Source organism: Pleurodeles waltl, chromosome 1_2 (genome assembly GCF_031143425.1).
Source record: "Pleurodeles waltl isolate 20211129_DDA chromosome 1_2, aPleWal1.hap1.20221129, whole genome shotgun sequence".
NCBI classification, from domain to species: Eukaryota; Metazoa; Chordata; class Amphibia; order Caudata; family Salamandridae; genus Pleurodeles; species Pleurodeles waltl.
The window spans coordinates 1,191,927,098-1,191,939,215 of NC_090437.1; the positions used below are offsets into that span (position 1 = coordinate 1,191,927,098).

The 12,118-nt window shown below is 43.8% G+C and overlaps 1 protein-coding gene across 1 annotated transcript in view; it reads right to left on the reverse strand.

The window, feature by feature from the left end:
* The window catches only part of RGS12 (regulator of G protein signaling 12), a 442,017-nt gene that overhangs the window by 54,041 nt on the left and 375,858 nt on the right, over positions 1–12,118 (reverse strand). Inside the window, exons 13-14 of the mRNA XM_069203485.1 lie at positions 10,240–10,366; positions 7,082–7,178 (exon numbers count right to left, since the gene is read on the reverse strand). Coding sequence (XP_069059586.1) covers positions 7,082–7,178; positions 10,240–10,366 — 224 coding nt within the window. The remainder of the gene's footprint in view (positions 1–7,081; positions 7,179–10,239; positions 10,367–12,118) is intronic.

The following is a 12,118-nucleotide window of genomic DNA, read 5'->3' on the forward strand; positions in this document are numbered from 1 at the left end:
CTACTGCAAGTAATGGGAGAAGTTGGAAATATTTGCACCCACAGGTGGTTGGAGTTGGGTGTAGCGACACTTGAAAGAGGTCACTGTTTTCTACTAGCTTCTTTCCTTAGAGGGTCTGTTTCCACCTAGGCCCTTGCTTGTTGTAGGCTGCTGCAGGTGGTGGACTGCTGTTTGTAAGATGGCCTGTATTGCTGATGAAAGTGCTGATAACACCCTCTAGATGAGGAGAAACCACTTACACGCGCTCCTCAAAAGGGCACCTTACAAAACTGCAGGCTTCCCAACGACTTTACTGTGTTCGTATCTGCCTTGGTGGCCTGTAAAGTATCACTGACATGCTTACCGAAAACGGCTTCTCCATCAAAAGCCATGTCCAGGATGCTTGATGGGACCTCAGGCCGGAAAGAGGTTGCTTTTAGCCACCCCTGCCGCCTCAAAACTGCAGCTCCTGCTTTCTGCCAAAATCCAGGCTATGTCCATCACACAACCAATTATCTTGGAGAATGTTCTCTCGCCTGAATGATTTTCTCTGCCTCTAATCTCTGGCACAAGATTGATTATATTGGCCGAATATGGCAAAGGAATTAGCAGCACAGACTGTATTAGACATTGATGAAAATCTTTATATATATCATCTAGGCATCTGCCCTCTTGTTCTGGTGGTGCTGAGACAGGCGTAGAAAGATTTTCTGAACGGCACTGAGCTGTCTGAGAAATAACTGAGTCCGGCTTTGGGTGCCCCACTAAGCAGGCAAGTGAATCTTCTGGTGCTTTGTATTTTTTTGTAAATTTGCGGTAAGACGACCGCCACGTAGCTGGGTTTTGCATACTCTTTGTGCCCTCTTCCCAGATGTAGCCCACTGTAGGAATAGCAAGCACTGACTTCTTGCGGGCACTTTGAAATCATATAAAAAGTAGTCCGACTGCTGATAGGCATTGGAAGTTGTAATCTCTTTGCAGCTCTCTCCATCAGGTTGTGTAATATCCCTCTATCATCCGGAGGAGAATCCACTGGTTGGTGGGCCGGTGGAGATGAGGTAGGAATTACATAATCATTCCATTCCTGGTGGGAGCACTCGTCCGGAATCTCTCACTCCTCCTGATCATCATCTGATGAGTAAGGATCCTCCCTAGGAGGTGCTGCAATGTTAGATGCAGGAATAAACCTGGGTGTTAATGGCGGCGAGATAGGCCTTGGCATTTTGGTGATGGAGATAGAGCACTGAACTGTCCAGGTGATAGCGGTCTTGCTGGCTCAAGAAACCTCCTTTGATAATCGTGCAGCATCCCTTGCAGGTCTTGCAATAATGATAGAGCATTTGTACCATAGCTTCATGCGAAGGGGATTATCTAGCTTGTGGCTGATAATATTTCTCGCAATATTACTCTATTGCTCTTCCGCCAAATCATAACCCTGACACTTCACGTTGATTTCTGAGGGATTGTGAGCTGTCCTGAACTGGCCATCATCTTCTGAATCTTCGTCCTCAATCAATCAATTAATCATAATACTTGTAAAGCGCAACTAGTCACCCGCTAGAGTCTCAAGGTGCTGGGGGAATGGGGGCAGTAAATGAGAGGTTGGCGATGAACAGAGGGGATCAGGTGAAGAGTCAAGTTTTGAGGTCCTTTCTGAACTGTGATAGAGTGGGAGATCTTCTGAGGTGGATAGGAAGGAAGCTCCAGGTCTTGGCAGCGTGGTGGGAGAAGGATCTTCCTCTGGCTGTGGCCTTCCGGACGCGTGGGACGGCGGTGAGTGCGAGGTCGGCAGAGCCAAGCTGTCTGGTGGGCGTGTAGAAGTGGAGTTTTTGGTTGAGTTATTCTGGTCCAGTGTTGTGGAGGCGTGCGCGAGAAGCTTGAATGTGATCATCTTGTCTCTTGGGAGCCAGTGCAGGTCTCTCAGTACAGCGGAGGTGTAGCTGTGTTTGGGGTTGTTCATGATGAGACGGGTGGAGGCTTTCTAGATGCGTTGCAGTCTTTTCTGTACCTTGGAGGTGGTTTCGGCGTACAGTGTGTTGCCGTAGTCTAGGCGGCTGCTGAGCAGGGCCTGGGTGACTGTTCTTTTGGATTCGGTTGGGATCCATTTGAAGATCTTCTGGAGCATAAGCATGGAGTAAAAGCAGGTGGAGTAGACTGCGCTGACTTGACGGTTCATCAATAGTGCTGAGTCCAGGATGAAGCCGAGGTTGCAGGCGTGGTCTGTGGGGGCCGGAACATTTCTGAGGGCAGTGGGCCACCAGGAGATGTCCCAGGCTGAGGGGTTGTTGCAGATGACAAAGACTTCTGTTTTTCGGTATTTAGCTTGAGGCAGCTCTCCTTCATCCAGGCGGCGACTGCCCTCTTTCCATAGTGGGAGTTGGTTTTGGATGTGTGCGGGTCGTTGGTGCGGGAGATTAGCTGAGTGCCGTCGGCATAGGAGACTATGTTGAGTGCGTGGTGTCTGGCGATGGTGGCCGGGGGGGGGGGTCATGTAGGTGGTTGAGGAGAGTGGGGCTCAGAGAGGAGCCTTGCGGGACGCCGCAGATGACCTTGGTGGCCTCTGAGTAGAAGTGGGTGGAGGGGGGTGAGTCAGACTCTTTGGGTCCTGTCGGAGAGGAAGGAGGTGATCCATTCTAGGCTTTGTCTTGGATGCAGGCGTCATGGAGAAAAGTCTGTAGTGTGCGGTGGGAGATGGTGTTGAAGGCAGTGGACAGGTTGAGGAGGATGAGCGCTGCGGTCTCAACCAGGTCTAGGAGGATGTGGATGTCGTCTGTGGCAGCGAGGAGGGTGGTCTCGGTGCTGTGGCTGCTCCGGAAGCTTGACTGTGAGGGGTCCAGGATGTTTAGTTCGATGTGTCTGGTGAGTTGCCTGTTGACAGCCTTTTCGATGACCTTAGCTGGAAATGGGAGCAGACAGATGGGCCAGAAGTTCTTGAAGTTGACTGGGTCTGCAGTGGGTTTCTTCAGTAAGGGATTGATTTCTGCGTGTTTCCAGATTTCTGGGAAGGTGGCGGTTTCGAAGGAGCTGTTGATTTTGTGCCGGAGTTTGGGTGCAATGGTGCTGCTTGCTTTGTTGAAGATGTGGTGGGGGCAGGGATCGGAGGGAGAGCCTAAGTGGATGAAGTTCATGATGTTGAGGGTTTCTTCGTCGGAGATGTTGGCCCAGCAGAGTAAGTGGTGGGGGTGTGGAGGAGCTTCGGTGGTGGATGTCCTCAACAATGGAGTTTGAAGGTGAGGCGCTTGTCATCAAGATTTGTAAGATGGTTTTATGGTTTGCCGTTGACTGTTTAGAGTTAGACTATGAAGAATGAACTGCAGACTTCACAGATGGAGTAGTAGGTTCAGACCTGCTACTTTCTGAGAAGCACTTGCGTGTTTTCTCATTTTTTGAAGTGTCCTTGACACACTTATGATGAGTCTTTTTTAAAGCCTTTCTTGATTCTTCTTAAGTCCCCTGGTCACACAGCCTTTCTTTTTTATTTAACCTTTTTATAAGAGGTCAAGGAAGTGTCACTATCCTCCTCAGAACTAGTACATTTTCAAGATTTGGCTTTTTGAAGCCATAGAAGAAGCCTCCCCGCCCTAACATTTAAGGTTTAGTAGAAAAGGTGCAACGGATTTTACAGTCTTTTATCTTATTTTTTTATCTTATGCTCAGGGTAGAGGCAGTAAATACAATTCTTGTGAGGGTCGCCTCAGCGAAGCCTTATCCTCCCACATGTACTACAAGTATAAAGAGCCATTTTCAGACACAGCAGGAGTAGTACATACGTTTTACAATACAAGTTGGAAGATAACTGAGCAGAGCTCAGGGAGACTCCCTTCACACCACAATCTGAGGGACTGGAGCCTCTGTGATGAAGGTTCAAAAGACTGCTGTTGTCTGTTTGGCTAGGCTTATGGTGTTTTCAAATGATGTGAAAAAACTGGTAAAGTGAATGTCTTTTAACATTGACTTCTATGCAGGTTTTCAATACTGGTTTTCATTTTACTGTGGGACAGATGGGGAATGACTCAACCATGTGAGTCTATGAAAGATCCAATACCAGAGAAATGTTTCACTTGACACAGAGTGCTCTTGTCCACGTTATTTCAAGGAAAAGTGCTGCATGAGCATACAGCTGTTTGTTGTTAATTAGGGGGCGGAAGGGAATCTTCCAAAGCACTATTGTTACTAAATACACAGTATTACACTGGACTATTGTGGAGGGAATTAGCCATTACCCACTTGGAGGCACACTATTCCTTTCAGCATGAGTCACACAGGTTTTATTTTCTCGCATGGTCCTACTGCTTCAGGCACAGTAGTGGCTGTTATGGCACTCACAAAACACATACAGCAGCCATGTGGACAGTTTCGAAAGCCAACCTCTTGTGGGCGCTTTCCCCTTCCCCCAATGTAATAAAACGAAGGGTGACATAAGCAAGGCAGACCTACAGGATTTGACAGGTGGTCAGAACACCAAAATATTAAAAAGCAGACTACTGGGCTTTATGAAGGGGTCAGCACATTAGCAAACATAAAGCTGCCGTACTAGCTTCGTCAATGAATCAACACCGTTATTTATCAATTGCTCTAAACCAATGTACTTCAATACATATACACGCCAATGATTAATAATACCCACTGTTGCATAATAAAGCATTTTCTGTGAAACAACCATACATGTGTTCAATCTTTAACATTCTCTAAGCCACGTAATGTAGCTATACAGCCAACCACAAGGGGTTCCTGCATTCCAGCAGAAGAGTATGCAGCTCCATCCGAGTGCTTTAAAAAATACATGGTGGCTGAGGTCATGCATTTAATGACAATGAACACAGTTTTTTGAAAAAAAATCCTGGGGTTCTGCTGTGTTCCTTGCAGCCCCCACAACACTTTTATAACATGCATCTGGCCAGATTACAAGATCACAAAGCAGCTATAAATACATAAATCAGCCCTTGAAAAGCATTATGGGGCCTCCTGGCCAGAAGCAGTGAATAACACAGTGGTTCCCAAACTTTTTTGATCCCCGGCTCCTTTGACCTATTGGCCGTGTTGGCCACGGCTCCCCGTTAAGATACTTTTTGTGGCGGGTGGGGGAACGTAATCCCAGCCTGTACCTGTACCTACACTATTTACCGTTTGTCTTCTTTATTCTCTCCTTCACGTTGCTGAAAACCATTTATTGGAAACAATTTTTGTTACAGGGATATTATTAATGGTACTTTGGCGCCCTCCGCTGGTCAGAATAATTAATGCAGGGTGTTTTTTTCCAATACCACGAGGAAAAGCTACCGATTCAAAGCACCTCCGAGTGGTTTCCAGACTGTGTGCGGCGCCCCTGGCTAGTTTTGACGGCGCACCAGGGAGCCGCGGCGCACAGTTTGGGAACCACTGGAATAACAAATGAGCAGGTTCTAGTTTTAAAAACTTTTTTTTTTTGAGTACAGGCTGATGCCCAGGTCAGATCTTTATATCTGTGGTCAGAATAAATGTGTGTGTGTATATATATATATATATATATATATATATATATATATATATATATATATATATATATATATATATATATATATATGTATTCTTGGTAATGATCTAGCTTTCTGCCACATTTGGTGTAAATCTGTTCACACATTGTGGCTGTTTGGCTGTAGCTGTGTCTGTTTTTTCTATGGGAAATACACCATCAAGACAACCTAGAATGAATAAAATTCTACTTGAAGTGGTAATAGGCTTTTGTCATTTTCTTAGCTCAGCGTTGGTGGCACTTGCTAATGCCATGCTTAAAGACATTGCTGTAAACATGGCAAAAGGCTTTGTCACTTCCTAGCTCAGCATGGATGGCCCTATGCTAATCCTGTGTTGCAAAACTCTGCTAGAGAAAGACATTTGAGGTAAGCAGATTCAGAGTGTCCCTGGTATTTCAGGGAGCTCCTTATAAAGGAACTGCTCTCCACCTGAACGTGGGAACTACCCAGAGTGCCTTGCTTCCTTTTTTTGCATAAATCTATAACTAACTCTATATCTGGAGCTATCTCGATCTCTATTATTTATTCCTTAAAGGAGCATCAGCAACGCTCAGGGCATTTCAGATTATTAGGCTATATTTGCCTTATTTTCTTTTACTCTTCTTTAAAAACAAAATGAGAGAGTTGTTTTGTCACTATGCTGTTTGCAGTGACTTTTTTCTGTATTTAAAATTGGTTTCTTTTACAAAGTAAATAGGTGAAAATTAGCCATTATAGCCTTTGTATATGTTGATAAAATTTCTTGGTGAGTTTGAAAAATATGGCTTTTTAAAAGGAAAAGTGTCAATCTATCTATCTAGCAGTGCAATGTAGAGCAAATATAGTGATTATGAGAAGATCTGCAGGAGGTACACGCATCCGGGAAGAGGGTGAATGCATGTGAATCTACCACACTCCATACTATGATAAGACGCTTACAGGGCGAGTAGCATTTTCCAATTGTAGCATCTGTGGGTTAGATACATGTGTGGCATATACTGTACATCAGTTCGCTCCAAATTGCGGTGGCTAGCGCAAGGATGATGCAGGTGTGTGGAATAACGTCCTTAAAATGGCTTGGCCAGCTAGAGCTTGCTGATGAGCTAAGATGGCCCATCACAATGGCCACCCGAGCATGTTAAGTCAAAGCAACTGGAGTTGACAAGGTGGCTGCTTTGCAAAAATTGTCTAAGGAGATGTTGCCTAGGAAGGCTATAGTAGAAGTCTTACTGGAAGTGAAGTACGGCCTAGGATCGGCGTAGAGGACTCTCTTCAATTTGAGATAGCAATTCTGACACAAAATCTGACTGCGGGAAGAAGACTGGAAGTTCTATGTTCTGGTTAAGATGGAAAGGTGACATTGCTTAGGGAGGAACTTTGGGTTGGCTCTAAGAACAACAATATCCCTGTGGACGTGTAATAAAGGGTCCTGAATGGCCAGTGCGTGCAGCATACAACCGTAATGTTATCACCTCATTTTGGAAAAGAAAAAATCTGAAGTAATAGGTCTTTCTGTAGGCTACTCTAAACTTTTATTTTTCTTGTACCAACCAGAACTGTTTAAGCACATTGTTTTTAACACTGGAAAACATAAATCAATAATGTATTACCTTTACTCTTATTCCCATCTTTCTCTGCTAGGATAACCCTTTGTCCATCCAGGCAGGAAATTGGAACACCAAGATCTAATGGTGCTTGTTCTCCACTCTGCAAACAAAATCAAAGTTAAATGAATAGATCAATAATTTACTATTGAAGAAGCATTAGTAAGCGCTGTGTCAATCAAAAAATAGAATAGAGACTTATGTTGAATACATTAGCCAGAAGTGTAGACCCTAGAAAAATATTAAGTCCTTTCAAATGTTTAAATAGGTCCATTGAATGTACTCCTGTTACTTGCATTGTGATTGGTAGTATATTTCCAAGCCCACTCACCCAGCTTATCCATACCACAAATCACATTAACATAAATACAGTTTGTTTTATGGTCAGTGAGCACTGCTAATGCTATATGTATGGCAGAATTAATTTGCTTCTCTCAATAACTTCCTAACTCAATTTACCAACTTAACTCTAATCCTAAAACTGCTAGATTTGTGTGCAAATGAACAACTTGCTTCTGTTCGTTAACATTCTTTCTAGTGGATACTCTAATTGCAGTTTCTTCAACTTTAACATATTCCCATGCGCCAAACTGAATTGTGAAAAATTTTCAGCATAACCCCTGCACACAAGTAAGTGGAATCCTGCAGCTCTGGGTCAACTTCACTCTGTCCCAGAAGTGACAATTGGAGCCACATATAGGTGCCACCTCAAAGTGCTGACATCAGTTTCTGTCTGGATATTGTGTGCGCAGAACCTAAAAACAAAAAAACAATAAAAAAAAAACAATGAAATAATTTGGTTGTGCCAGTATGCTGATCCAAAACACTTGGGGTCTTTATAGATGGAAAAGAGTTCAGTCCACATAATGGGAAGGTAGGTGGGTGGTGAGGAATCTGCAGGTAGATAAAGTATCCACCAGAAAGAGAATTACTGTAGGTAACTTGTTCTTCTGATGGCTACTTCTAACCCCCATATTCATCACATACAGAACAGATATCAAAGCAGTTCCTCCCTCAGTTCTGTCTGTGGAATGACTCCGACCATAAAGGCTTGCAGGACAGAATAGCCATAATGCCCTTCCAGTCAGAGCTTGTTTTTAAGGCTGTAGTGCTTTGTATCACTTTTGTGAACACCAGAGGGGCACTAGTGAGGCCTGGTATTGCCTGTATGACGCAGACGGCGTCGCGTGGGCTAGAGTGACGTCCTCGTCGACGTGCAGAGACTAGTAAGAAGATTTCCGTCGAATGCTGGCGCCATGGGAGTATTCATTAGGTGAGGAATCCACAGGTAGTTGTATCCATCAGAATTGGACAGAGGCGTCCATCCTTTTTATGCACAATGATATTTCAGAAAAGGCACCTGGTTCTGATCTCTGACATCGGGACTCTCTCTATGCAGCAAAATGGGCAAATGGTCCTTTAAAAACCTATCTAATGAGGATACAAGATGCAGTGAGACAGAAAGGAATGGCAGAGTGAAGTCCCTATTATACTATCTAGAGGACCCATTTGTTGAATGTTATTGCCGGTCACGTATCAAGAAAATAATTGATCCTTCCTCACGCAGGATTGTCATGAGCCACTAAGGGCAAGCTAAAGCAGCTTGCAGGCTAATGCTGGAGGAACAGGGGACTGGGATATCAGTTGTGCCTGTGGTCCTGGTGTCAACTGGATGCCCTACCCCAATAGGACTGGGGTGGTTTCTGTTGGGGTGGTGGGCCTTGACGCAGCCTGTATGCAAAACCCTTAGTGATTCCTTGAAAGGGGACAAATTGGTGGGGATACGGCTCACTGGAGTGGAGAGGCAGAGGGAGCATGCAGTGCCTCTCTCTTTAAAATGTCATTCTTCCTGCTCAGAAATCAAGACCCAATCAATGGCATATCAATGAAAGATTTTAAACATCGTCCAAGTAGCCCGTGGATGTCGTCTGTGTGTGCCTTAGGGTTTCTCTTATTCTTTTCGAGGTCCTGTGTCCGTAGATCTGATTCCGAAGCCTTCCGCTTGGGGGTCGAGGGCTCTGGCACCTCCTGCATCCTGGCTTTGCCCCGAGGACTTTTGTCAAATCTTTCGATTACACCTTCTGTCCTTGGGAATCCCTTGGTCGGGACCAGCTTAGTTTCTGTCTTTGTTGACCTTTCGGTAGCCACTGATTTTGGTGCTTAGCCTGCAATAGTTGTCTTTCCAGGGGGCTAACGGTCTGAGCCTTTAAGATTTACCTTCTTCCTTTTGGCGTCCTTCTACTCATTCTTATGCAGTTGGATCTTCTCTGCCCAAGTCTTGTGTATTTCGACGTCCGAGACTCCACCTCTCTCTGTTTCGGCCTCCTCCATGTTCTCCTCAAGGAGAGACCTAGGAGTCAGAGCGATTCCTGTTTTTGGGACATGGTGTGGTGTTCCAGTCTTTGCCTGCGTCATGCCTTTAAGTCTTTGGTAATTCTGCGCAGGCCTAGTAGTCTTCGTCTTTGTGGTCCTCGGGTAGGCAGAGGTTACAGACCTCATGGGGGTCCCTTTTCACGAACTTGTGGTGGACCTTCGGGCAAAACATAAAAGGGGTATTTTCTATGGCCCTTACTTGCCTGATCAGCCTTCATTCTCTGAGGGTGGTGGATCCGATCCTCTCCTTCGATTGTTCTGAGTAGTTTTATAGCTTTTTTTTTGCTGTGTCTCCTGGCGGCACCGGCTTGGTTCCCCAGCGGCACCCCTCTCTCCGCCCCCCCCCAACCCCAAAAGCGGAAAAAAGAATCTGAAGCTGGAAGCCATGCAGAAGATCATCCGGAGCACCGTCTGACCTCACATAAAGAACGGACTAAGCACCAAATGGTGGTCGACGACCTCCGAAAAATTTTACAAAAAAACCTAAAGATTAGAACAGAAGATAGCTTTCCGGTCCCAACCACTAGAAGGCGGAATAATGCACAAAATGTGAATCCAGAAAAGGATTCATGCTGCAAAACGTAGGTTGCATAGAATTTCATTCAGTACAACACAAACCACTTCCATATTTGGTACTATATTAAATGTGAGGTACATATTTACTTGATAAACCCAATTGCTCAAGTTTGCTTCAGTTAAAGGTGCATTATAATCTCCCGTTTAAGAACTTTCCGTCAAACAAAATTAAAACATGCTAGTATTTTGACTGTACTGACAAATAAAGTACATACCAGTCTTACAACAAGTTCATTAAGATTGAGTCCATATTTTGCTACCACTGGCCGTAGAACTTCTGTCACTGGTTTGGTGGGTTTGGCCTTTAATCCAACGGAACGATTAATTGGAATTAGATCTAGGCTGCAAAATATTGAGAAACTGTATCAGTTATTTTAACTCATGTTTCAGAATGAAATCGTTAATTATGTTTCTGCAACACAGTGCTGAATCAACTCAGTACCCCCACTTTTAATTTTGTTAAACACTGCTGGGAATAGGTGTAAATGATACTCGTTTTAGTTGCACATCACAAAGAGTTATGCTATAATTTGCATGGTAAAAATCAAATGACCTTGCTCCTAAATTTTCATAAACTGTATATTTAATTTGGCTTCCTTAACATTTCTTCATTCTTTACTGCACATACCTCTCCCTCCAAGTGGAACAATACCATTTGGCGCTGCCCAATTTAGTTGAGCCCTGCAGGTCCCAACAAGCTACAAACTATGACTATTTCTTGACATCTCACAGTGACAATAATAAATGGATATAAATAAATATATAAATAAATAGATATCCCAGCAGATATCTCAACCATTTATCTCTCCAACCATTGGCTTCTCAGGAACCTTAAAGAAAATATCTCCGAATGGACAACCAGTGAAGTAACCAACTAAATGTACTATAATCATAAAATACCCATAAAGGACCTACAGAGAGGTTCAAAGATTTTTGCTAACTACAAACAATAAATTGTGCACCTCTTTCTCACACTTTGTTTTTTCATCACTTTGCTAAGTGCTGCACCCAATAACACACGTAGTTAACACAAAGGTGTAGTCTTCAACATAGAAACAACCCACACAGGGTCAAGGCAAAGACTACACAGTTCCAAACACAAACCCTTTTACCCATGTAGGCAATCACTTGTGCTCTCTACAGCGCGGTAGTAAGCACCATATAAATGGTGCAATATAATACAATAAGTGTGCAAAAGTTTAACCTATCTCCAATTTACAGTAGCCTGTGAATTTGTGTCAGACCACGGACACAAAGCAACTACAGCTTTGTCAGATGTTATAGTTTTTGTGGGATCATGAATACCGCAGTTAGATTATTTCTTGTATCCGCTACATCTGTGTTGCATGTTTTGGATCAAAATGCACTACTAAACCCAGGCAAAGCTAAATTCTGGATGAAAAGCAGTAGGAATCTGTTCTTATTGCCCTTATGGATGAACTTCAACACAACAGGTGCCAGCTCCATTAACCATATGGATCCATCAGCAGTTTTCAATACAGCTGATCAACTCAGACTTTTGAATTATGTCAAAGACTGGTGAGAACGTCTTCCTTGCTGTCTTACTGTACACTAAAGGTGGCACTACACTTCTTTATGTCAGTGAAAAAAAAACTTACTAAGTATGGAATCCCCTTACATGTCCTTATTATTTCCTGAACTTTTCAATGCATCCTTTCTCCAACTGATCAATCTCATTTATAATTCTAGCCTACAGAAGATGGCAGATATTCAGGAGAGGGAATACTGTCAACATGCTAGTAGGATGTCGCTACACCTTGCAATTTGTGAGTGGATCTAAAATTCTTACATTGATTGCAGAAAAATACTCTGGACCCTTGCTTTCTAGCCAAATCAACTGGGTCCTGAACCCGTTGTTCATCAGATCTTTCTTGGCAAGAGGTTGAGCTTTGCTCCTCAGATCCGAGTAATAACTACACTGTGTCATGATGATCCTTCCACTTTTCCCCAGTAACTGGACAAATGCTGTTGTCACTGCTAGAACTGCAAAAGATACCAAGCACTACAACGGTGTGTATCCTGGCCTACTGCACTATCTTATTCCTCACTGCAGCAACATTCTAAATGCTACAG